This window comes from Desmodus rotundus, chromosome 3 (genome assembly GCF_022682495.2).
Source record: "Desmodus rotundus isolate HL8 chromosome 3, HLdesRot8A.1, whole genome shotgun sequence".
NCBI classification, from domain to species: domain Eukaryota; kingdom Metazoa; phylum Chordata; class Mammalia; order Chiroptera; family Phyllostomidae; genus Desmodus; species Desmodus rotundus.
This window is the reverse complement of record NC_071389.1, coordinates 167,127,841-167,153,666: the sequence shown is the minus strand read 5'-3', so window position 1 is coordinate 167,153,666 and position 25,826 is coordinate 167,127,841. Positions and strand designations below refer to the sequence as shown.

At 39.1% G+C, this 25,826-nt stretch overlaps 1 protein-coding gene across 1 annotated transcript in view; it reads right to left on the bottom strand.

Annotated features, from left to right (window-relative positions):
- ITPR2 (inositol 1,4,5-trisphosphate receptor type 2) overlaps window positions 1-25,826 on the bottom strand; it is a 431,766-nt gene that overhangs the window by 272,238 nt on the left and 133,702 nt on the right. Inside the window, exons 14-21 of the mRNA XM_053921707.2 lie at window positions 25,315-25,456; window positions 23,181-23,342; window positions 18,408-18,580; window positions 17,332-17,451; window positions 17,034-17,219; window positions 15,552-15,803; window positions 14,954-15,098; window positions 13,438-13,588 (exon numbers count right to left, since the gene is read on the bottom strand). Of these exons, the coding sequence (XP_053777682.1) occupies window positions 13,438-13,588; window positions 14,954-15,098; window positions 15,552-15,803; window positions 17,034-17,219; window positions 17,332-17,451; window positions 18,408-18,580; window positions 23,181-23,342; window positions 25,315-25,456 (1,331 nt within the window). The remainder of the gene's footprint in view (window positions 1-13,437; window positions 13,589-14,953; window positions 15,099-15,551; window positions 15,804-17,033; window positions 17,220-17,331; window positions 17,452-18,407; window positions 18,581-23,180; window positions 23,343-25,314; window positions 25,457-25,826) is intronic.

Genomic DNA, 25,826 nt, shown 5'->3' with positions numbered 1-25,826 from the left:
GGAACCTATCCCACTGTATTAACCAACACCCAGAGGCATTAGTAAGGCTCAAACAATATTTATAATTTGAGAAAACATTGGGATAGAGAGGAGGTGTGGACAACATGGTCCTCTTCGGTCATTCTCATTTTTTGTGAGGTCATCTGCAGGTATTGGTTTTGTCCTAGTAACTCAATTTGGTAGTAGTAGTAGTAGCTCTCCCTGGGTGCCAGCAGTCACTCATATCACTCACTCCCAGGTAACTCCGGAGGTTTCAGGGTCACTTTACAGCTTAAATAAGTGGTCCCAAACCTTTTCGGCACTAGGAACCACTTTCGTGGAGGACAATTTTTCCACAGATGTGGTGGGGGAGAGACAGGAGGCGGAGCTCGGGTGGTAATGCCAGCAAAGCTTTGCTCGCTTGCCCACTGCTCACTCCTGCTTGTGTGACCTGGTTCCTAACAGGCCACAGACTGGTACCGGTCCACGGCCCAGGGGTTGGGGACTCCTGGCTTAAAGAATAGGAATAAACTCCACACTAAACTTCACCCATGGGGTGGCTGATACCTTCGGAAAACCAAAACCCGAAACACTACATGACAATGCCTTTGTTTGTGATGCATCCACAGAAACACAGACAAACCTACAATCAAGAGTCTTCTGCCTCTACTGAGTCAAACAGATTACCAAGTGTAACAAAAATAACTTTACATACTAAAACTTTGCATGTGTAACCCCAGACTGAGAGGACTATAAGGAGGTTGCACAGTCACTGCCTGACTTACATCGACATGGAAATCGTGCGTGCACCATACTCATCGAGTCCTTCTGAAGGTTATTAACCAACACAGTCAGCACGTGAGTATCTGAGCCGCGCTGCTCACTTAAGGTGGTGTATCAGAGATCACTGCAAAGGTCTAACACTAACCACTAAAACTGCTGAAATAAATTTGCAGGAACAAAATACCAGGAAGTGTGTTAATCTGAACTGGTTTTTGTCAGGTTGTCTCCCCTTCATTGGAAGTCTGGAAAACCACAGTAAAACTTCGTAAGTGATAAAAGAAAAATAGTTATATATTTCGAATGTCATGGTCTAGAAAATATTTTTGTCATTCAAACACATACATCTTTATGATAAAACATAATTTACATAATTCATCAAGTGCATTCACTCAATAGATAATTTTGAAAGCTGGGTATGTATGTAGTAATATATTAACATGGTACAAGTCAGCTATAGAAGTATAAATAAAATTTGTTTTTCATAGTTTTTCTCCCCTCTCTGGTCCTCTTCATTATTGAATTATCTAGGTAGTAACTCTAAGAGTCACAAGTCCTTCGTAAGTCTATTAGGAAAAAGACATTCCTTAGGAAAGGAATGGTAACTGTAAAAATAATTACAAAAGTAACAAAAGACACAAATATGTATTTAGAATATTAGGATCTGTAAATATTTTGGTCCCTCAAATCCATGTATATTTATAAAAGGCATATGACTTACATATTTTTATCCTAATGATAAGCAAGTTATGAAAGTATGTGTGAAATACAGAAGCAGCTCCTAGAAAAGTATCGAGGAAGAAGAAATTGTTCAGTATGTCAGGGGAATCAGCAGGAAATAGAACTAGAGACATCTCACTCAACTGATGAAGCCCCTTGGGTACCAATTTTTAAAAAAGGGTTATTATTCTCGAGAGATGATGATGAGAGCGAGTAAAAGAGGTAGAGAGTGTGATTGGGAAGGATCCTTATGTTGGAATGTGGAGAAAGAGCCAGAACAGAGTCAGGGGGCCCAGGCAGGCATCTACTTCAGGGACTGAAGAGGAACATCCATCTTCAAAGATATTTAAATGGTAAGACTCTTAAGACTTGTGACTGAAACTCTGTTTCTGAGACAAGCCAAACAACTACTCCTAAAGGGACAATTCTCCATTTAAAACTTTTTGATCTGACCTGTACAATCACTTCAAGTTAAATCAAAGTCTTTAGTAAATGCCTATTGTTTTGTATACTTTCTTAGGGAACTTGGAACACACAGAAAAGAGAGTATGTGCAAATGAAGAAGTCATCCATCTAGAAAGCAGTATGACAATAACATAAAGAACATAAACTGTAGAGCTGTAGGGTTTTCTTTTAAAGGGAAGGAAAATTTAAAATAAAAATAAAAAAGGAAAAGAAAGAAAAGAAATCTGAATTTAAAATTTAGCCCTGCAAGCTGCAAAGTGTATGGTCTTAGGCAAAGTTATTTAACCTATCTACAGAGTCTATTTCCTGGGCAAAACGTGACCATAATAACTAGCTTGCTGGGTTGTGATAAGGGTTAAAGATAAAACTATGCAAAAGATCTAGAGGTATGCTAGATATAGTAATCCTTTGCCAAATGCTTGGCCTGGCATGTGGAGAAACTCAGTACAAAGCAGTTATTTTTCACCTATTTTTATATACGCATTTGATTTTTTTAAAGAGCATGATCTGGTGGAGATCGTGTGCTTGAAACTCTCTTGTTATATATGGAGAAAATTAATCCCAGAAAGGGGGGAAGGGGTCCTCTCAGGCGCTATTGATAACTAAGAAAGAACCTGTCAGTGGCACTGGCATTTTTCCTAAAACTTAAAAAAGTTTAAGCAGAAAGAACAAGTGTGTAAAGACGTTATATAGTAACCCAGAAAGGACTTAGCGGTGCGTCAGCAGAGCACAAAGCAGGTGAGAGAACCAGACTCAGAAGATCAGAGTGTCACTTTATCCTCTGAAGAGGACTTAGGACTTGCTGCCTAAAGCAGGGCTCTGATGTCAGCCATTCTGGGGCATTTGGAAGCAGGTAGATTCTAGAAAATTTTCTCCTGTATAGAACATTGTTAGGCTTTTAAATGCCTTCAAGTCATTGTTACTTTTCTTCCTAATCTCTATTTCCTATGAGACTTAATCTTGATTCACAGCTGCTCCAGCCATGGTGCTTTTCTGGAAGATGCCTCTGATGGGCGCTATGATGGTCCTGCCCAGATTCCCTTGCAGGAAAGGAGGACAATTGCCTCAGCTGCTGTGAGTGCTTCTTGGAGGGCAGCCCTCACGTGTCAGCCCTCAATGCGGATGGACTGGACTGGACTGAACATGGCCGCTTCGAACAGGACAGCCTGCGGGGCATAAAGGCTCAGACTCTTCATTCCAACGGCAGACAACTCTGAAAGACCTCCCAAGGCTTCCACTATGACTGCACCACAACCCGATTTCTCACTCTCCCCACCCCTGCTTCCTTCACTCCCATACCCCAGCGTTGATCCCAACAGCTGTCCCTAAGAAATCTCCGACTAATCTCCATCTGAGTCTGCCTTCTAGGGAACACAACCTGCAATAAGTAATTCTAGAGCTGCTGGGAGACTGTTGTCATCTTTGTTGTCACTTAAAAATCAGTGAAGTAATCCCACTGATTAAGGCATTGTGAAAACAGCATGCTTCCCTGACAGAGGACAGTAGCCCCCCCTTACCCACAGTTGTGCTTTCCGTGGCTTCTGTTACCCACAGTCAGCCATGGTCAACTACAGTCCAAAACTATTAAATGGAAAACTCCAGACATAAACAATTCACAAGTTTGAAATTGTGTGTCATTCTGAGTAACATGACAAAACCTCCTTCCGTCCCTCCAAGGATATGAATCAACCCCTTTTCCAGTGTCTCCATGCTGTAGCCTTCTTGCTTATCAGATTGACTACCACAGTGTTGACTGCTTGAGTTTAAGTAACTTATTTAACTTAATAATGTTCCCAAAGCACAAGAGTAGTGATGCTGGCAGTTTGGATGTGCCAAAGAGAAGCCATACAGTGCTTCCTTTAAGTGAAAAGTTATGCATATATAGGTAAAAACATAAACATAGGGTTCAGTACTATCCAAACATACTTTTGGGCCATCCACTGTGGACTCTGGAACCAAGCCCTGTGAGTAAAGGGGGACTACTGTATACACACAAGGGGACAAGAGAAAACCGATCACTGACAGGATAGCACACTTGCTCTTGCCTCTTTTTCGAGACTAAAGCTTCCTTTATTAGAAGTACATGATTTGGACAGAAAAAAGGTGTGGGAAGAAGAGAACGACCCCTGGGAAGTAGCCAGGTGTGAAGAACAGGACACACAATGGAAATAAGAGAATTCTATCTGAAGCAAAGGGACATCGCTGAAAGCAAAGATGAGGGAGAACAGGGAGAAGACCATCTAAAAGAGAATCTTGAGAGGCAGAATGGTATTGGGAAAAATTAAGTCCAAAAATCAATGAGAGGATTTTCAATGAAGAATGGTAACTGTAGTATCTTTCCCTGGCAAGTAAACCGTGCTAACAGTTGAGCACTGTGAACTCTACTGCAAACTTAAAGTGTTCATAAAGACCTGGAAAGAACTCAGCCATGTGAAAAATTAAAAAGAGATGGAAGGACACTAAAGAGTCCTTAACGTGAAGCTGCCCGCACCTTCTGTACTGGCCCTTGGGTACTGTACCTTCTTTCTCATCGCCCACCTCCACAGGTGTAGCTCCTCAGAGTCTTTCCGGGCACCCAGGTAAGTCCCTTCTTGGTTACGTGCTTTTTTGTGATGCACTCAATATTTTAAGTGAACTAACGCTTTTGGTTTCCAGGCATTCTAGCTGGTGTCTACACAGAGCAATCACAGCTATTAACCAGGAGATATGCTTCATGGATATCTCTTAAAAGCAGTGTTTTGCAGCACACATTAGAAAGAGTACCATTCAGTGAGTGAATGAGAATTTCATGCTAATCTTCGAAGAATCACAGTTTTGAACTAAAAGTAACTATAAAGATCATATTTAGACTCACCTCCTGATTGTATAAAGGAAGAAACCATTTTCTGGCAGATTTTTTGCCTGTATATATTTTCTTCGTTTCCCACCCATATAACAATATTAAGAAATGTTTCTGCTCCACCTCCCATCTCAATTTCCCTGCTCCTTTTTAACAGCAACTATGCTGCCAGAAAAAGCATCTTAAGGTGGACGATGTGGAGCCCCTTACAAGGCAAAGAAATAAGTTGAAGAAGCAGCTGCTTCTTTGCCCCTAGATAGAGAGTTAGCAGGCTCTCAACTCTCTTCCCCAATTATGTCCACAGTCCCTCTCAATACCCACCCTCCCTATCTCTCTCCTACCCTGGGTTGGGCCCACAGGGCTGTAAGTCACCCAGTGCAGCTTCAATCCTTTAAGGGCAGGACAATAATTTCAGATTGTGGTTGCCTGTATCTTCCTCTCTAAGAGCAAAGGTACTTCAGCTCCAAACCTGAAACCTCAAAGGAAAGAAAATCCTAAAAGTAAATGGAATTCTCCATTCATTTTTTTCTTAAGTGGTTTCCCACTTTCAATGTTATAACATATGGTAAGATCTGTACGGAAAAAGTCCAGCTATTGTTAATAGAACAAGAATGGTTTGCGCAACATCGATGTAATCCAGCAGACAAGGAGAGTGGACTGGAATGCGTGTGCGTGAACAATGACAACTTCATCGTACTAGTCAGTGGGGGCGGTAGATGTCATTAAGTGAGCATGTGTACTGTGTGACTTTCACATTCAAAATGACTAAGCGAGTAGCCCAATGAACCTCCATCACATTTTGCATTACGCGTGAACATTGCTCCATGAAAACTATTCGGATGACTCAGAAGGCTGCAGCTATGGGCAACTGGTGATTGGCAGCTTCATCACAAGAACGCACCCACTAACACATCGCCTGTTGTGCAGAGTCTTTTTGCAAAACCTCAGATCACCCAGATGGCTCAGCGCCCCTACAGCTCAGTTTGCACACTGTGACTTCTGCTTTTTCCCAAAACTAAAATCACCTTTGAAAGGGAAGAAATTTCCGACCATTGATGAGATTCAGGAAAATATGATGGGGCAACTGATGGTGATTGGCAGACTGTCAGAGATCCCAAGGTACCTACTTTGAAGGGGAAGGGGACTGAGGCACCACTGTCCTATATACAATGTTTCTTGTATCTTCTGTCTTCTTCAATAAATGTCTCTATTTTTCATATTACATGGCTGGAGACGAACAAAGGAGATTATCTGGTGACAAACTGGGGAGAGACCCACATTTCAGGGCTTGACTACAGAAACTCTCAAGAGTTTGGAGTTGTGGAAAAACAAAATGATAGAAGACAGAAAGAAACTATTTAGCTCATGTGGTCTTTTAGTAGTTTTCTGAGATATTGCCTTTTACATGTGATGAGTCTAAGGGCAGGGAAACAATTGTGAAAGGAGATGATGATGATGGCCTAGACATCCTCAAGAGGCCTAAAAGTCACCAAAGGTGGGTAGGACTTTACTGCTCCACGATGCAGGTTCAAATTTGAACACCGGTTCCTCTCCACCAACACGCAGATAAGTTGAAGGATATTGAAAGAATAACTAAAGTAGACCCAAACCATGTCCAGACACTGTCAAGTTCTACACTCTGTTCAAATGGAGATGATACTCCCACCAGTCAGAGTTAACATGCGATGTGGCTCATTAAAACAACGTGTAAGTAAGATTCACATTTGCCCTCATCTGTCCAAACGACCCTGCAGTGGGACAAAATGCAGGTACGCACGCTGCTATAAAGAGTGGTCTTCGTTAGCAGCAATATGGGTCCTTAGACTGCATATCCTTTGGCAACCACAAAGAGAAAAAAATGTATAATTTTTAAAATGGAATGTACTTTAGAAAGTATATTGAAAATACCCAGTTTACCAGTTATTATATACATTTGTTTTTAACTTCCATACATGACAAAGAGGAGCACTGCTGGACGTAATCCTTCCACCCAAAAGATCAATTCCACCGAACGGAGCCTGTGCCTGTTAAGTCACTGGGAGCAAATGACAGGTATTAGGCAAAGCAAACTGATTCAACACAGCCTGTTGGGGGTGCAGACATTTGTTTGAAAACAGTTATCTTTTCCCAAGAGAGGCAGAGCCAGTGAAAGGAGTGAGAGTTCTGAAGATTAGAATCTTCTGTTTCACTACAGCAAGGCCAGTGCAGGACCACTCCCCACGTCTCCGTGTGAGTGAGCCTGGGTAATTTTCTGAATGGACCACCACTAGGGCAGAAAAATGAAAAGCTGCTTCTGCGCCCAGCAATTTCTGCTGAGCAGCCAACTGTGACGGTGAGCAGTCACAGCCTGGGACCTGACTCAGATCCCGAGCCGGTTCTAGAAAGAGGACAACTCACAGAGGCACGGAGGTGGGCTGCACTGCACCCAAGCACCAGAAGAGAAAAACTTCTATAATTGCCACTTCCCAAGCCAGTTATCCCCATCACTCCAAACACTAATCATGGACATTGAAATCTGCAGGATTTCCAAGAAAAACAAATGAAGGTTGCACGTGTCCACCCTATTCAAGACAGGTGCCACAGAGGCCAGCCCTTCCAGGCACGCCCTCTTCCCCTCCCCGGGGTCTGACCTGCCCAACAACCACTGAACCCAATTCTCTGAATGTCCAACCCCACCTAAGCTGGAGCAGAGTTAGTAAGAGGTGAGTAGATCAGAAGAATTAAAACACACACACACACACACAAATATAAGACCTGGTTCTACTGCAGAAAATTTTCCAGACATAGTAGGAGAAAACTGCTATTACTGCTTGAAGGAACTGGTTGATCTGGCAAAAATGCTTACAAAATTACTTCCTATTTTTTAAAAAAACGTGCTTTGCCCATGAATTCCAATTGAAAATAAAGTTTCACTGAAATTGGAAAATATGATCTAGATCCTTTGGACATAAAAGAGCCAAGATGACACCGCACCGGGCACTGTAATGTGGCAACACTGCTAAGGTTCCGCGGGTGTCCTTTAAAAGAAGAGTTGTTTCCCCAAGTGCTTCCCGTAATCTGGGATTTCCTCTCTGGCATCAACCTCTGTCTCACCCCATACCACCGGAATTTTTCCCAGGCCTGACACTCCTGTCTCCACATTTGGAGATTCCAGAAATGTGTTCTTTCTTGCTTCCTTTCTTAAGAATTTATACAGTCTAATAGAACTTTTGTTAGGAAATTATAGTCTGATAGAACTCAGCTATAATAGCACCTCATAGTACAGCTGTAGGATAAAGTTTCAAGTCTGAAGTGCCATCGTCTAATACATCCTTTTCTTAATTGGCTAATTATTTAACTTGCTAACTTTTCTGTTTTGGAATAGTTTTCAAGTGTATAGGAAGAGCTGCAAGAATAACACCCTCAGCCCAGATTTGTTAGAGTCACAGATTCCGGCATATCTGTGTCCTCCCTTGCCCTCACACTCTCCCTCTACACATATGCATGACGTATGTCTTTCCTGCAGCATTTCAGGGTTCATTCCAGACATCGTGGCCTTTCAACCTTTAATTCTTCAGCCCGTATTTGCTAAAAACAAGTACATTCTCTTATATAATCACACTACTATTAACATTCAGGAAATCTGATACAATACTACAACCTAATATATATACAATACATCATCAGCTGTGCCAACTGTGCCAGTAATGTTTCTGTAGATGATATTTTTCCTGATCCACAATCACATACTGTAGTTAGCGGTCATATCTCTTTAATGTCCTTTAACCAGAAACAGTTGCTCAGCCTCCATCTTTTGTAACTTTGACATTTTTGGAGTTCAAGACAGTTTATCCCACAATTTATACTTCTTTGATAATTCCTCATGATTAGTTAGATTATGAATTTTTGTTAGAAATATTGCAGAGGTGATGTTGTGTGTACCACATCAAGAGGCACAGGATGTTGCTTCATCCCTTTTTTTATTTTAAACTCTGCCTCTTGTTTACTCAAAGAAGATATTATAAGACGGATGCCTTCCATGTGTGTTAACTTTAAAATTTATGAAGATGATCTGACTTTGGGTGGTGGCACAACAGGGGAATATATAGAACATGCATCATAGAAACGTGCACCTGAAACCCGTGTGACCCTACCCCCCAGCATCACCACAATAAAGCTAGTAAAATAAAATGAAATGTATGAAACAAAATTCTAACCTCAGTACCAATTTTCTAAAACATAATCTCACTGGACAAATAAATAATCAAGTGGTACAAAGGATAGAAAGACTAATTTCTTGCACTTTAATTCTTAGCGATGCTGTTTACTGACTAAGGGATCTTAGGCAAGTTAATTAATCTCCCTGAATATGCTTTTCTATATGGGTACTTTCAAGGAAAACATTTTACAAAATAATCTGAAATCCATGCATAACTCAATACATTTGCATTACTGGCAATTTTGTGAGCAAATAATGTATCCCTGTGAGGCACATTCTTTTCTACTTTGTACAGTTACAAAAATAAAACTTCAGAGTCACTTTTTCAAATGCACCACAAGGCAGCATTGACAAAAAGCACAGTGCCTTATTTTTTGTCTTGCAGGTAGAACAATGCTTCAGAGAAATCTAGATTTGAATGTTTTACTAAAAAATCACTGTATTTCCAAATGTATGCAAGTTAGTGAGACTAAATAAGCACTTAATGTTAGTAAAAGAAAAAAAATGACTCCTTAACTAGGACTTTTGGGATTCAAATGAGTGAAGAAAGCTTCTCTCGGACGCGTCACCTGCAGTATAATTATAATTGTTATCAAATCATGCTTAAGTACAAACTATATTTTCTCACAGTTTACATCATGTACCTAATCGTAGGAATGTATAAAAGCAATGATTTACCCTCCAATTTGTACATATCAAGAGAAACGATCTTAAAAAATAAATTAAAATGATCTTAAAATTATGGTCCTTAAATGCAAATTGCTTTCATGGGTATGCAAGACTCCAGAAGGGAAAAGCACATTTAGATTCCAAAAATGTAGTCAAAATCCACAAACCCCTTTCCACAAGCTAGGAAAATGTATTTCTCCAAATTAAGAGATGCTGATATACCAGCCTCAGAAGAAAGAAACCTCAGAGTTTTGGTTCATGCAATATACAGTCTCCAGTACAATTAACGCCCCTTTTTAATTACATTATCTTCTATTACAAAATCGTAAGCATGTAATTCAGTAACATAACAATGTCACACTCAAGCACACCATGTAACATTTTAGGCAAAATGTTCAAATTAAAACTATAAATAATTACATCCATATTATTGCCCTACCAACCACACTCAAGGAGGCATTACTTCTGCCGGACCCTGTATACATGGGAATTTCTTATCACTTTGCCTCAGCCCAAATGGTCTTCCTGCTGCTGCTCACACACACCAAGCTTACTCTGCCTCAGGGTTTTCTTCCTTGATGCATATAGGTATCTGCCCACGTGTTAGAGACTTTTCAATCTACTCTAAAAATAAGTGCTCTGTTACTCCATCACTCTCCATACTGTTCTACTTCACTGTGCTTCACAGCGTTATCTGACGTTACAGGGCATATTCACTTGTTTATTACCCGATCATCTCCCCCAATAGAAGCAGCAGGATACAGAGGGCCTGCCTATTTATTTATTAATTGTCTGTCCGCCCTGTGGCTAAGGACTTGGTTTATCTTGTTCGTTTCTCTCAGTGATGAAAACAGTGTCTGGCATACAACAGTTACTCAATACAGTCTTATTGAATGAAATAATTAGTGGTCCTCAGGTATTTAAAAGAATAATTAAGATGCCCAGAGGTAAATGGAGTTCACAAGAACACATGGTAATTGTAAAATATTTTAAAAAGTAAAAATGTGTCTTAAATAGCAGACATGAACTAAACAATGGACAGTACATATAAGATTTTAAAAATTTCAGAGGAAGAAAATACTTGCTTTTTGGACAAACTCTAAAAGAAAAATATAATCACTTAGACCAAAAGTCAAGATCACCTTCTAACTTTTTAAGAACAGTTTGGTTTAAAGTAAACTGTGGATTATTAAAGCATCATACCATAATACATCTTTCCTTTCCCTTTCTCTCCACTTGTTTTCAGAGACCCTCTCTCCCTATTACCACTCTCTCCAAATATATACTCTATATAATAGTTGTATTCTGCTACGTCTTGGAGATTACCACTCTGCACAATTTCACCATGTAGAATTCAGATTATCTTTTTATTTAAAGAATGTTTTTTACTGTAATTTTAAATATCACTTCTGTTCCACACTGTTTTCCTTCTTCAGGGACTCCAATTATTCACATGATGGCTCTTCTTTGCCTTTCTTCCATTTCAACCACTTTCCCTCTGACCCTTTATAGTTGTTTCTTTATGTCGTTGACATGCTCATCGGCGTTCACTTGCCTTGCTCAATGGTACTTATTAAACGTTGGTTCAGGTCTATTCTCCCTTTGATATCTTGTAATTTAGCCTGTATTTCTAAAAAAATAAAGTCCACCATTTTTTCTATTTCTTTCCTAAGTTCAATCAACTTTAATTTCATTACTTCTTTTTTTTCTTTTTTCATTTCTAACCTTAGTTTCTGAATTTGTGATTCAAGGTGCTTTTCATACCCCAGTATTTGTCAGGAGACATTTGATTCCGATTACGGTGTTGTGTTATCATCTTCTTCTGCTTCATGGTTGCATTTCAAAGAGGAATGTCCACCAACTGAAATGTTCTGATGCTTTATTCTATTTTCACCTTGCAGCAGGTTCATATAAATGAAGACTGATTACATCTAGCCCTTTCTCAGACAAGGCTGACAGTATGAGCCAGGTTACAAGATCTTTAGTTCAAGAGCCCCTCTCATGTGCTGGTTTCTTTAAAGTGGCTGCTTTCTTTAAAGTGGCTTTGGGGATGGGGACAGGGGAGAAGTTACATTCCCTTCCATTTTCAGTTCTATTTTATCTTGTGGTATTCTAGATTTCCCCATTTCACTTATTTTCCCTTCGCCAAGACTCCAAAGGGTGCCCTCCCTTACTTTTAATCTTGTTTATCCCTAGAAGCATTTTTGCGCCATGCTGCTACCTGTGTGTTAAGTCTCTTCATCTTTATTTACTGTTCCTGTATCTACCTGATTCTCTGTCAGTATGTTCACACTTAGGATAAACTTTATTTTGCTGAGTGTAATTTTCACAGGATCCCCTCTTGTCCCTTCCACACAATTTTTTTCCAGAAGCCCCAAATTGTCCACAAAGATTTACAGTGAACACTCATGTAACAGCTCTATTGAAAACTGATGTTACTTTTCTACATACAGAAACTGAAGTTTATACTATCCTCTGTCTTCCAGTTCTGCTGAAGGTGAGCGATTTATGTGGTTTAATTTGTTTCTTATAGGTCCTACCGTAGGAGGTGTAGAAGGAATTGAGATTTAGACAGCGGCAATTAATTACTTCAGATACCTGGATGTTCCTCATTTATAATTCCTAAGCAGACATTGCTTCCTTATGTCTGAAATTAGATTTCTGGTTTTACTATTAAATCTTGTAGTGGAATTTGTAGTGGATACATTGTGTTCCACCCATCTCCCCTCTTCAGAGCTGAGGTGTCTCTTCCCCCAGGTGCAGGGAATCACAGCTGTGACTTCTCACAGCTGTCATTCAGAGTGACCCTTCCACAAAGGGACCTGTCTTAACTACACACCCCTCCATGACGGAGCCAGCAGTCAACAGCTGGCTGATGCAAGGATCCGCAACTCAGCCCCCTGGATTAGTTTGTGACTGTCAAAGGGCTATCCTAGCTCAAGAGAGCTCCCTATAGGGTCAGCGGAGGTCTCAGTTGCACCTGCTTTGTGGATCAGCTTCTCTGTCTGCCCAATCTCATCTTCCTCACTTCCTCACAGGTGTATACCCAGAATGCACTCTTCAATATACCTTCTGCAAACAGTTTTCTACCTCAGGGGCATCCAACACAAAGACAATCACCATCAAAATTGTATTGCGTCATGGGCAGGCATTGTTGCAGATATTCTGAATACATTGAATGCATTCCTTTAATTCTCACAAGGAAACTGTGAGGAAGATACTAGTGTTATCATTTTCGTATCTCATATGAGAAAGGGAGCTCTTAGAGAAGGTAAGTACATCACCTAAGTTAATAAATGGTAAAGGCAGGACTTGAACACAGGCACTCTGACTCAAAAGCCCGTTCTTATCCACTTCGCTGCCTCCCACACTGGCTTTGCCTTCACTGTTTTTCTAGTATGACCCTTAATGGGCCCGTTCTTGGCATTTTTCTAAACCCTGCTATGCAGCATAGCTAGTGTATGCCACATACCAGGATGATCACAAATACAAAGATGTTTTTATTTTTAACACATAATTTTTTTTTAGTGGATTGACCATATGTTAATTGCTAAAGATGGAACTCATTAACCTTATCGATTTATCTCTCAAAGTTTTAGCACTAAGAACAGAGAAGCATGTTTGCAAATCTAGCGTATTATCACTCAGTCCTCCCATTGGATTATTTTTTATTTGTACACATGTATTATTAGGTGCGCACTAACAGCCACTTCTCTGTATGTTTGGTTTTATATCTCACTTCTAAACTGTGTCAAAAAAGAATATAACTCTTCTCAAAATTTCTTACCTCCATCTTGAAATTTGCTTAATCTTTCAAAATACGATGACATGGGGACCTGTACAATGTCGAGGATAGCCAGAAGTGTTCTTGTCAGCCTTAATAATTCACTGAAACTATAAAATCCGAAGTATATGAGATTCCGAGCCAAGTGGACCACCTTAATAAAAAAATGGGGTAAGGGAGAAAAGAAAAGAAAAACATTAGGAACTAAAATTAACATTGACTTTTTATTATCCACATTAGTGCAGGTATTTCTAAACATTCTAATTTTTAACAACTAGGAATTTAAATACTGCAAAAGTAACCACTAACTCTGATTTATTCAAGTTTAGAATTAATTCCAAATAAAACCAGTTCACCAACCTCATCAAAGTCCCACATAACAAGAAGATGAGGTGTCCACCAAGGAAGCAAGAAGACAAGATTTTAGGTGTGTAAAGGTGAGTTAAAGAAGTCTACATTAGAATGATTTACCTCTTAATTAAATGGTAACTCATGTAAATCAGTAGGCTACCACTTAATAAATGGTTACATTAATGAATTACTTTAATAAATAGATATTATTCATGAAATTTGTCCAGAAGTATATGTTCCCTGTGCTGGCTTTGTGGTCTTCCGGATACTAGAAGACACACTAGGTGTGAAAGCCACTTCCACGATGGCCCCATTGTATGGTCCCCTTCCACACTGTGTCAGCGTTATCCGTGTGACCAATGAAATATGGCAGAAGGGACGGCATGCCACTTCCAGGATTAGATCATAGAAGACTGCAACTTCCACGTTGGGCTCTCTCCCTCCCAGCGTGAAGCAAGTGCTGAGCCACAAGGGCACACACAGCCTAGAAAGAGGCTGCCTTGTCAACATCGAACAAGAGAGTATGGCCGCCAACAATCACCGTCTACCCCAGGTGACTGCCACCCCAGGTAATAACATGTTCACAACCTGACCCCACATTGGTCACGAACAGTCCCCACAGCTCAGCCCTCTCAGATTCCTGACCCACAGAAACCCTGACGTACTAAATGTTTGTTGCTTTGGGCTGCTAAGATTGGTGTAATTTGTTACATACCCACAGGTACCAAATACACCAGGTAACAGCAGCATCTTCTCTACTTCTCTACATCTTGTCACTATATCTCCAAAATGATCTTATAACAAGAGGTGTTTCAATTCAGTTTAATGAGGCTAGACACATCACCTCCATGGATATGGAAAAATGCATCCAAACATATGATAAATATGCATTAAATGCAACAGAGCTTACACAAATAGAACGAAACTCAAAAAAATGAAGGAAAACAGTAGCTTATTACAATAAAATATTTGCATCGGACATCTAGTATAATTAAAGCATCAAATCCATGTTTTAATCAATGGCAGAGGGAATCATACCTTCATGAACTAAATATCCCATTACCAAAGCCTCTTAAATATTAGAGAGAAAAAATCTTTACATTCAATGTATCTCATTTTTGACAGGAAAAATTGAGTAACTTCACAAATGAATTGTTTTTCCAAATACCTCAAAGGTCAATTTGTTTTTTTCTTTATCTCCAAAAGGAAAGGGCTGATTTACAACTTCTTTCAAATATTCCTCAACAAATTCCATTGTCAGTGCAAATTTCCTCTTCATGTCGTTTCTGGAACAGTCTGTTATAGAATCATATCTGCAAAGACAGAATATAAAGCAAGTTAAATTGATTGCAATCATTTAAAAATAGGAAAATACACATACTTTAACTTCCTGGCTTCTTAGGCTGGGGTAAAATAATTAACCTTTCTAGATGTTGTACTCTTGTCTGTAAAATGAGGCTATTGTGACAAAAGGTAATACATGTAAAGCACTTAACTGAGAGTATACCACAACATTAGGCACTTAACAAATTGGTATGCCTATTACTAATATGATTTCTGTTTATTGGTTTCCAGGACGATGTTTCTATTATCCAGGGTTGTCATTTTATGCTCCAAAAAGAGTATCTTAGGGGCGTTTAGAAGATAACCACCTGAGTTTGAACACAGACATGCCTTTTCATGTATTTTATTTCAAAATTGATGTCATTTGAATTTTTATTTCATCTACAGAATGCAAAGTCTTTGAGAAATTTTTCCAAACATACTCATGAATTGTGATCTTTGTGGGGATCTCTGTCCAGAGCCTGGCATAGCGAACGGGCACCACGGACTCCTGGGGATCCCGGTCGACGTGCATGTGGAGCATGAGGCGACAGAACGACGCTCGGAGGTCAAATGGCAGGCTCTCGTCCGACATACACCGTAGGATCAAATCAACAGACAGCTGTGTCGAAATCTGGTTGATGGCCAGATACTGGCGATCCAAGCACATCCTTGCAAAGAGGTTGAGCTGGTACCTTAAAAAGTTCAAACGTATTATTTGTCTTACCTTGATAAAGTTCTTAAATATTGTAGTATCAGCCAGTACCTTCATGACACCAACATTCCTAAAAATACTGGAGTCAAACTCTGTTGGGGGTAGGTTACGTAATCAAATTACATACACATGAAATTGTCTCTATGTCCATTCAGTTGCAATTTCCCTTACTGGTCCCAGGAAATGTGTCTGCTGGAGAGTCATTAGATTTCTAGGTTTCCTAGGACCACAAATACACTAACCCTGAAGTCCATGGATTACAGCTCACCTGAAGCCATCTCTCCCCACTTTCCCTTGTCCCGCTCGGCTCTGGGGTCTAGTATATACACTCTAAGTTTAGATTCACTCAATCCCCAAATCAAATGTGATCGACCCAAATGGCATCAGTACACTTGGATTCATCGGCCTCTGAGATCAAGAATTAGCCTTTGGCTTTGTTGCTGGAGCGCTAGAAACCAGGGAACAGGAGGCTTTCTCTGCCTTTCTCAGATGCCTGTCGTTTGGGCCCAGCTTGGCTCAAGGGCGTCTGCCCTAGTTGTCATCCCATAAGTTTAAAGACACCAGTGAGGTTCTTGCTCACAACACACTAACCACCAAAAACTACCACCAGAACTTCAGCTGCCACATGCTTGGCTGGACTTTTATAACCACAGACACCAGTTTCTCTTAAGCCCTAGTTCTCTACATATTTATAAGCACCATATACTATAAACTACTTGGCTAACCCTTTCTGAGGCCATGTCTGCCGCTGGGTCAGCTTCTCTGGTTCGAGTTCCAGCTCCCTCTCATCTCCATTACTTAGGTCCTCATCGGCACCCACTCTAGTCAGTAATAGAAAAAAAAACCTTCGCTGCACAGCAGCCCCAACAATTCCAAATGCCTGGGAAACCAGAAAATTGCAAGAGGTGTATGTGGAAACACAGACGTTAACTTTATTTTTAATATTTTAAATAATATTATATATTTTGGCTACCCTAGTGGTGACTATTTTATTTTCATTTTAAACCTCACCCAAGGATTTGTTTTATTGATTTTAGAGGGAGAGAGAGAAACATCTATCAGTTGCCTCCCGTACATGCCCCGACCAGGGGTCAAACCCACAATGACTTTTTAAATTTCTTCCGCATAGATACCTGATTTTTTAGAGGTTTCAGAGACTCTTTCAATGAACATGTGAGATGGAGAATGATGATTCTCTACAATACTTTACCTGTAATAGGTAAGAACTTCTAAATCGGCTTTGGTGCCTTCTTTGGCTTCCTGAGCAAGGTGCCTGATAGCTTTGCCGTGGGGCTCCTTGTTGCTGTCAATCCAGTAGAGCCAAACTTCTTCATCATCAATGTCCTCCGAAAGGATGGAGCTCTCTATGGGGTTGTCCATTTGCATTGAGACCAGCCTTGAGATTCATAGCACATACAAACTCTATTAGGAAGCTCACTAATGTGATAAAGAACTATAATGTTTACAAACAACAAACAGAAAAAGATGCCTCCATTATCTGGACTTACTTCGTTTGAATGAGAATGTCTGCATTGCCCGGGCTCAACATGAACTTACAGATGAGTTCTTGAGTTACAGGTATAGCGGTGGTATTGGACACACACAGATCTGACAAGTAATCCAAGAATCTGGCAAAAAAATTAAATCAAAGATTAAGAAGAGGCATTTTATAAGATCATAGTAAAAATAAATGTTGGGATATAACAAAAATAACTTTTAAGATATATTTTTAAATATTATTTTCATGAAACATTTTTCTAACATGTTGCTTAACTACTACATCATTAGAAACATCAAATGATTTGTATTTAATACAAATATTATTTCAAAAAAGGATATTAAGTTCACTTCTGTTCATTTGTTGATCTCTATCCCACAGCACACTGACTTACTATGTTTAGAAAATCATGTGTCTGCCCCAAAGTCAGACAACCCCAGAACTGGCTGTCAAAACAAAAGCCGATAGAAGCTAATGCCATACTGAGGAAAATAAGAACAGAGCACACTCTTAACCAAAGTGGAGTCAGAGGGCCATTCGTGCGTTCTAACATTTATTTGCTGTGCTAATTAGTTAAGAAAACTTTATCAATCTGCTTGACTTTTCTGCATTCATTTCTCGCAGGTAAGGCAGCACGGTGCAACAGGAAGAGAACTTGATGTGGAATCAGAACATCTATTCTCTTCCTCTCTATTGGACTATTCTTGAGCAAATTGTTCTTTAGTCTTCTTTTTCCTCATCTCTAAAATGTGGCTAATAACCTCTAAGCAGTGTACTTCGTGAGAACATGCAAGTATTTAAATGAGACAAGGTATATGAATATATTTTGAAAAATTATAAGGTACTATAAACAATATGATATCATAGTGAAAATCAACTACATTTAAATATGTCAAGAAAGGGTTTTGGTCTCCTATAAGGTAGTAAGTCTTTATCATACATAATTAGTACAGCAATAAGCCCCATCTAGTTTTGTCCATGAAAGGAATAGAAAAGAATTTTAACTTTAAAAAGTTCTAAGAAAAAAGAAAAAAACCGCCATCTGCCCCCCCCCCCAGAAAAGAATACTCATAAACCACTTCAAACCTTGGCTCACGATTTCTCCTGAGTAAACTGACAAATGTTTCTATTTCTTTTGCTGTGATATGTTTCTCTAGTAGTTTTCTGTTGTTGTGTAACAAAGCTGTGATGGTATCTTCTGCCAAAATATCATAGCCAATCTGGGACTGCATGACACAGAAATTCTTAGCAATATATTCCTGCAAAAAAAAAAAAAAAGCTGTCAGATGCACTGCCAAATGGCTCAGAAAGAACAGGTTTCGTTATGGTCGGCACCACTGACTGAATTATTCATAACAGAAACCTCACCAAAGATCACTGTCCAAGGAGAGCAAATAAATAATTCTTCAATAAATAGGACTTTTTGAGGAAGGAAGCAAAAATATTAGGATATACCTAATTCACAATACATGTTAACAATTAATACCTAGAAATATTTTTTAATGTGGGTGCTTATACCTTCAAAATGTAAGTGGTCAAGACAAAAATAAACCGAGTTAAAGAACAATATTCATAGCATGGTGACCAGGTATTTCACCGCCTTAACAGAGGCCCTTCTGCGAACTTTCAATGAAAGTCATAACCGGTGATTTTAACATGATTATGGAAAGAAAATCACTCTGTGATATTTTGTTTATGAGGCATGAGTCTATATTGCTACGCAAAGATCCCAGGTAGACTTAGGTGGTTTCTTTTTTGTACGATACACCACAATGATCTATTAAATCTTCTCTTTATAATAATGATAAGATTTCATAACACTTTTATCTTTAAAAGTTATCAAACAAGATAATATGATTAATCACTTCATTGATCAGATCCATTCATCCAATAAATACCCATATTTTGCCATATATACTGTGCACTTTCTTTCCCAAATTTTTGAGGGAAAAATAAGGATGTGAATTATACATGGGTAGTACTAATTCTGTATCTATATAAATGTTTTTAATTTTTTTATTTATGCTTATGCATTAAAAGTGTAACTCTAGAAAGCAATAATGATATCCATATGCAAAATAATATGATAATCAGTTTTGTTTCTAAATGTAAGTTAAAAATTGGATTAAAAAATTAATATGATAGATTTTTTTTTCCTGAAAGTTTGGACTGAAAACACGTGTGTACATTGTACAAGGGAGCATATTATACATAGCAAAATACAGTATTTCTTGAAAGCCTACTACATTCCAGGCACTAGGTATATGGCAGTAAACGAGATAGACAAGCTTTCATACAGCTTTCATCTAGTGAGAAAAAAAGGCGAGTAAAGGAACTAATAAGTAAGATCATCTTACATGTTGATAAGTGAAATGAAACAAAGGGACAGAGAAAGATGGCAACTTCAGATGGAGTAGATGCTAAGGAAATGTCATTGGAGCTAGGATGGAAACGATTAAAATGCTGAAATGATGAACATGATAAAAAGGAGGCAGCATGCAAAGAGAAGCCACCTAAGCAGTGCGAGTAGCAGGTGCGAAGGCTCTGTGGTAGTGAAACCAAGCTTTCTGTGATCAATAAACAAAGAATGACCACTGCAGCTAGGATGCAGGAAGTGAGAAGAAAGCAAGAGCTGAGGCTGGAGAGGTAGATCCTTGCAAGCCATGGGAAAGGGCAAGAAGAAGTCATGGGAGAGTGTCCATCATGCATTATTTCCTGTGCCCCTTATTCTTCACACTAATGTTCCTATATTCCAAGCCACTAGTGCACACTTCTCACATTCTGTGTGCAAGACACCTCAAGCACCCATAATACTGCTGAGCCTACCCCCTTACAGAGTCAAAACCTTTCACTTCAGCTTCTTGGGTATTCTCCTTGGGGATGTGTCTCTGTATCTTTGTTGGGAGAATTTATTCATTAGACAGTGGTTTTGCCTTTTTTTTTTTAACGGGAGTCTATTTATTCCTTGTAAATGATATTGGTTGAACAAATCTAATTATATTCAAGGCAGCAATTCTGTGGCCTTTCAAAATAATAGCTTTTTGTGGATAGCCAATTAAATAAAGGAACTGTCTTCCGTTAGTACATCATTTTAAAGATACATATTGATTAACACACTTTTATGACTATTGTAATTATACTGTAGTGTAAGGCAAGCCTCCAAGATGTTTGATAAATAGATCAAGATGTTGACAAATAATCAAAAGAAGTTAGAGATGTTGCCAAATTCTATAAATAATAATACAGACTCAATATGAAAGACTTGGATTAGTGCTTAATCAGAAAAGAACTCCCTACTAAGACTCTACAAAACATAGATGTGGATAAAAAAGGAAAACAAAGTAATAATGCAAAAAGTAGAAAGTTATTCTGCTTACATTTTAGAAATCATGCTCTAAAAATATCAGAAAGCTGCTCTATGCTTAATACAAAGCATTTTTAATTCAATAGAAATGAGAAAAATATTTTTCAAATACCACTGAGACTGAACTGGAACATGAACGAAAATGTGAGGGAAAATAAAATCTACCCCTCAGTGAATGTTATGAATTGTTTTCTTTTGTCAGCTCAATGATCTGCAGCTTGAGGAGACATCCCAAAAGAGAGAAAGGGTGGCCCACCCACAGTCATATTCTCTAAGGAAACCAGAAGGCATGTCCCCCTACGTGACTAAATGCTTTCCTGGATAAGTGATATGCCTAGTAGAGTGAACTAAGAACAAAGGAGATGAGAAATTGTAAGAGTGAGTGTCTGTGTGTGTGTGTTTCTACTTGTCACAAGGATGAACGCTTTCGGAGGAGAACTGCACACACCCAGCACACTAGGCTCAGAGTCCCTCCTGAGACTGAGAAGACTGAGAGAGACCTTCGTGTGCCACACCCCGAAGGACTGGGAAAGGACACCAGTTAAGATGTGTTGCCCAGGCAACCTACGAGGGACTGGCAGAACAACCAAACCCAAGGAGACTGGCACTGAAGCACAGGGCAATACTGTAAAAAAAGGGCCCTCAGGTCCCTTCCAAGGGCTGAGCACAATCAAAGATGGTGGCCCTGTGGACCCGCAGGACTGAGAAAGGCGGGTAAGCTCGGCAGACCTATTGATTTTTTTCAGTCAACTCAATCTCTCTAGTAACAAGATGCTTGTATGTGTGAGTGACGGCCTGCCTAGCAAAGCGTATGTTTCTAGACCCAAGAAGAGACACAAAGCCAAGTGGAATACACTGAGCAATCTCTATCCCCTGCCACCACCCCGGACCTCCACAGAATAACACAGACCCTCATATTGGGGGCTTCTGAGACACTGATTTTCTGAAGGTCTGTCATTTAATGTTCTGGAACTTAATTTTTCTCTAATAAAATAAAAACCACTCTTTATCTTGCCATGTTAAAGGAACACAGTGAAGCTGGGGAAAATAATTCCAGTGGCAGCATCTTCACTTGGGAAGAAGGATGTTTATAACTAGGATTATACTAGAAATATTTAAGGGTTTGTTTATATAGTCCCCTTCCTCGCTCTTGCTCCTTACCATACCATTTATCTTCTGACTCATCTGTTCTACATATTGTTTTTAGACCTTTTCTTAATCTTTAAACAGAATTTCAAAGCCAATGTATTTTAACACATTTTTCTTAAAGTAAATTTTTTTTTCTTGCCAAAAAACTTTCAAACTACTAGAAGGAAATACTGTGATGAGCAAGAGCCTGGGTTTGAATACTGTCTCCAGTTTTAAAACTATACAATCATTGGTAAGTTATTTAAACTCTTGTGCCTCAGTTCCTCATCTTAACTCAGTACTAACTTAGTGCAGTTGGGAAGTTAAGTTGTGAAAAGTGCTGAGAGTTGAGCCTGGTATGAGGTAAGCACTCCCTACGTACTACCAACCATTCCCAAGTAACCTCCAATTTCTCAGCATGTCATCCTAGCCTCTACATGGCTTAGCCCAGCCTGTCTCACCTGCTCCCTCTCACACCATCCTTTCTCATAGACCAAAGTCACCAGCAAAATTTACTAATTATGCATTCATTCTTCAAAATCAGCTAAGAGAAAAATACTAAATCACCTAGTACTAATTTAAACAATTTTATATTAAACAAGCATGCGTATTATTGAATACAAACTATTATGTAATTTTAGGATAAAAATGAGACAAAAGAAACTTCCCTTGCAGTTGACAACTTTTAGCTGTATCACTAGATACACCTGGCTTCCCTGTTCTCCACAGGTAGGAATGTCTTTGGACAAAAGTGCCCTTGCTAGCAGCCATCACTCTCTCTCCTTAGATCTGTCTTCACTAGCATGCCTGTTCCCGTAAAATTTGTGGAAGTGATTCTCATCCTACTCAAATGCTTTCTTCTCCAAGCAACCTTCCTGGGTCCCCGCAGCCACAGCTGAGCGCTCCCTCTTCTGAATTCCTGAGATGCTGCCTTTTATTTCTCACACCCCTTTGTTGCCCCTCCCTTATGTTTCAGATGCACAAGTCCCCTCTTTTCCACAAGACAGTAAACTCTTTGGCCTTTACAGGATGATGTGATGGCTCATGTATTCCTAGAAGTGCCAAGAATGTCTCAGCCCTCTTTACATACCGTCCCCTGCATGCCTGCTGCCCAGCAGGAGCTAGTACCATGCACACAGAAGGACTCAGACGTCCTTTCCCAGCAATTCTAATTTTACACGGAAGGATAAATACAGGTCAGCTCAAAAATACTTACAGGTCATTTTGGTGTGTTACCAATATAAAACGTTTCACTGCAAAGTGCCGATTTCCCATTCCTTTATTACATGTTCTAGAACAGTAACCAAAGAACCTTGCCCGTACTTCGAATGTTAAACAGAGGTCAAAAGAAGGGGCCGCCCTCCGACCTGATTTTTCCGGTAGTCCTGCTGCGAATGCCGCAGCACACGGTAGCACAGCCTCAGCATGTATTTGTAGGGGGCATATCTTTGGTCCCCCAGGTCTTCAAGTCTCAGCATTGAGCCTTCTCCTGCTTTCTCCTTAAAGGGCGCTTTAAGAATCCCAAATATCTGTTAGGAAAAAAAAAACAACCAATGCCTATTCTGATGAATGGAGGTTCATGTTTTGCCATCTGCTTTAACTTTTTTTAAATAAGCAACATTTACTCAAAAACATTTTCAAAATATTAATGTAAAGGATGAAATGAATTTAGGATACAGGATTACCACATTAAGGAACATGACAAGAGAATTCCCGAAACTGAATGAAAAAACAGTATTTAAATAAAACTCTTAATTTTGTTTAGAAATTATATTTTATTAAAATAAGAAACATAAACATGTTGGGTTGTACCATGTTACATCAAAATATTCAGATAAACTAAAATAGAGTTTGATTTCTATAGGCTTCACAATTACATCTATTTTATAACTTTCTAAAATCAAAATTATATTTAAAAAAATTTATTTTTATCTGAAGCTGACATTAGAAAATTGCCTCTGAATATTGCTTCTAAACCTATTTATAAAATAGTTAATTTATTGTTCTTGATACATAAAGATTTGCCCAAACCAATGAATGTATCAGCATTCAAATGGAACAAATAAGGACCCACATGGGCAGCTGGTGGTACCCAGTAATCTAGATTCTTCTTCTAAGGTTACTGGTTGGGAAGCATTTAAAAAGTATCGAGGAAAATAACTCTTTCAGGCAGCAAGGCAGCAGGTGGGACCACCTGGAGATGTGCTGGCAGAACGAGTAAACATTTATGAAAAAGCACCTAGGCAAGGGCATGAGCATTAACACAAGTAAGCAAAGTGGAAAGAAATTATCCTTGTGGTTTATGCAATATAATACGAATTAAAGTTCCTCCAATAATTCTATATTCACTAAACCTTGAGTTTTATTTTTATAATACTGAAATAAAGTTTTGACATGTTGGTTAAAATAATAAATTACTCAAGGTCCTAAAAGTCCTTGAAATAAAATGCTTTATAGACAAAAAAAAATAAAAAGCTAATGTCAGAAAAGACTTTGTCTCATTAGATTTGCAACCTTTATTTTCTTTTGAGAAAAACGTTGTTTTATATTTTCAGAAGACCAGCTATAGAATATCAATTGACCATATGTCAACTGTTTGCCCTACTCGAATTCACAAATAGTACATGTATATTACATGATTCTATTTAAGAATGTTCTTGAGTCCACACTTAAAGAATGCAGAAGCCCATTAGTTTACACGGCAATTAACAGAACAAAAAGAATACATCAAATCAGGCATGTTCATGTGTGCATATTATTAGGAAGTAAAATAATTTACTGGTGTGTTCTAAACAATTTCAGAAAGACATAGTATCAGGACAGCAATAGTTCTGGGGTAAAAAACTACAATATTATATTGAGCACTTGTGAGCTGATGAATAGACTACCCTACTTTCCTGTGAAGGGAGAGAAAGAAGTAGGAAGCAATAAAGATGGCAGCTTGCAAGCTCTCCTGGAAATTCTACCTAGAAAATTATCCCAGCACATTTGACCATGGAGGTAGTCTGACCATGTAAGTCTTTTTAGAAATCTGTGGTAGGCTGTCTCCAAGACAGCCCCCAATGCCTAACTCCAGGAATTCGTTCCCTTCTGTAATCTTGTCTACTTAACTATGGGCTGGAATTGATGGGGTGTGACTTCTAGGATTAGGTTGTAAAAAGACGGTGGCTTCCATCGGCATGCCCTCTCCTATTCTCTCTTGGCCCCCTCAGTTCTAAGTAGGGCAAGCTGCCGGCTCTTGAGGCAGTCCTGTGGGGAGGCCCATATAAGTGGGCTGCAGAGTGACTCCCCTCCCGTTCGAGACTTGAGATGACCGCAGCCTGGGAAAACACCGTGAGCAACAGCTGCCCACCAAAGACGCTTCTAGATTCCTAACCCCACTAAGATTTGGGGTAACTTGTTACATAGCAATAAATAAATAAATTGATTGATTGATTTAAAAACTAGTACTGTATAATTCAAAAAATAAACTATGCAAATTTAGTACAGGATAACATTCACCTGTGCCAATATGTTCTGCTCCCTCATTAATTTTTGACGTTCTCGGTTTGGCTTAGTGATAACTACATCCAGAACTTCTTGTCCGTTATTAAGTACATCAGCAACAAAAAAGATGAGGTCTTCCAATAATTTGGTTACAAACCTATTGTAAAATGAAAAGGAAATTTTACTCTGTGGTATTAATTTTGGGGGAAAAAAGTGAATAAATTCTAAGAACTGAAACACTGTAAAACAAAGTATTTTATAATAAAAATTATTTAATTAAGAAAATATTTAATGCATTACATGTTACCTAAATCTTTAAAAGAACATCCCTTCTCCAGTTCCTCCAGCCCCCACTCCCACATCCAGCTCCAATCAAGTATCTGTAATGACTGTTATGATGTGAAGCCCATGAGCCCCAACAACAGATCAGTCAAGAGGAGAACACTAACTATTGGATGCTTTTCCAAGAGTGACCAGCAGTAAAGGATAGCTCTGCTTAAAGGAGAATAGCCATATTTGTAAATTCC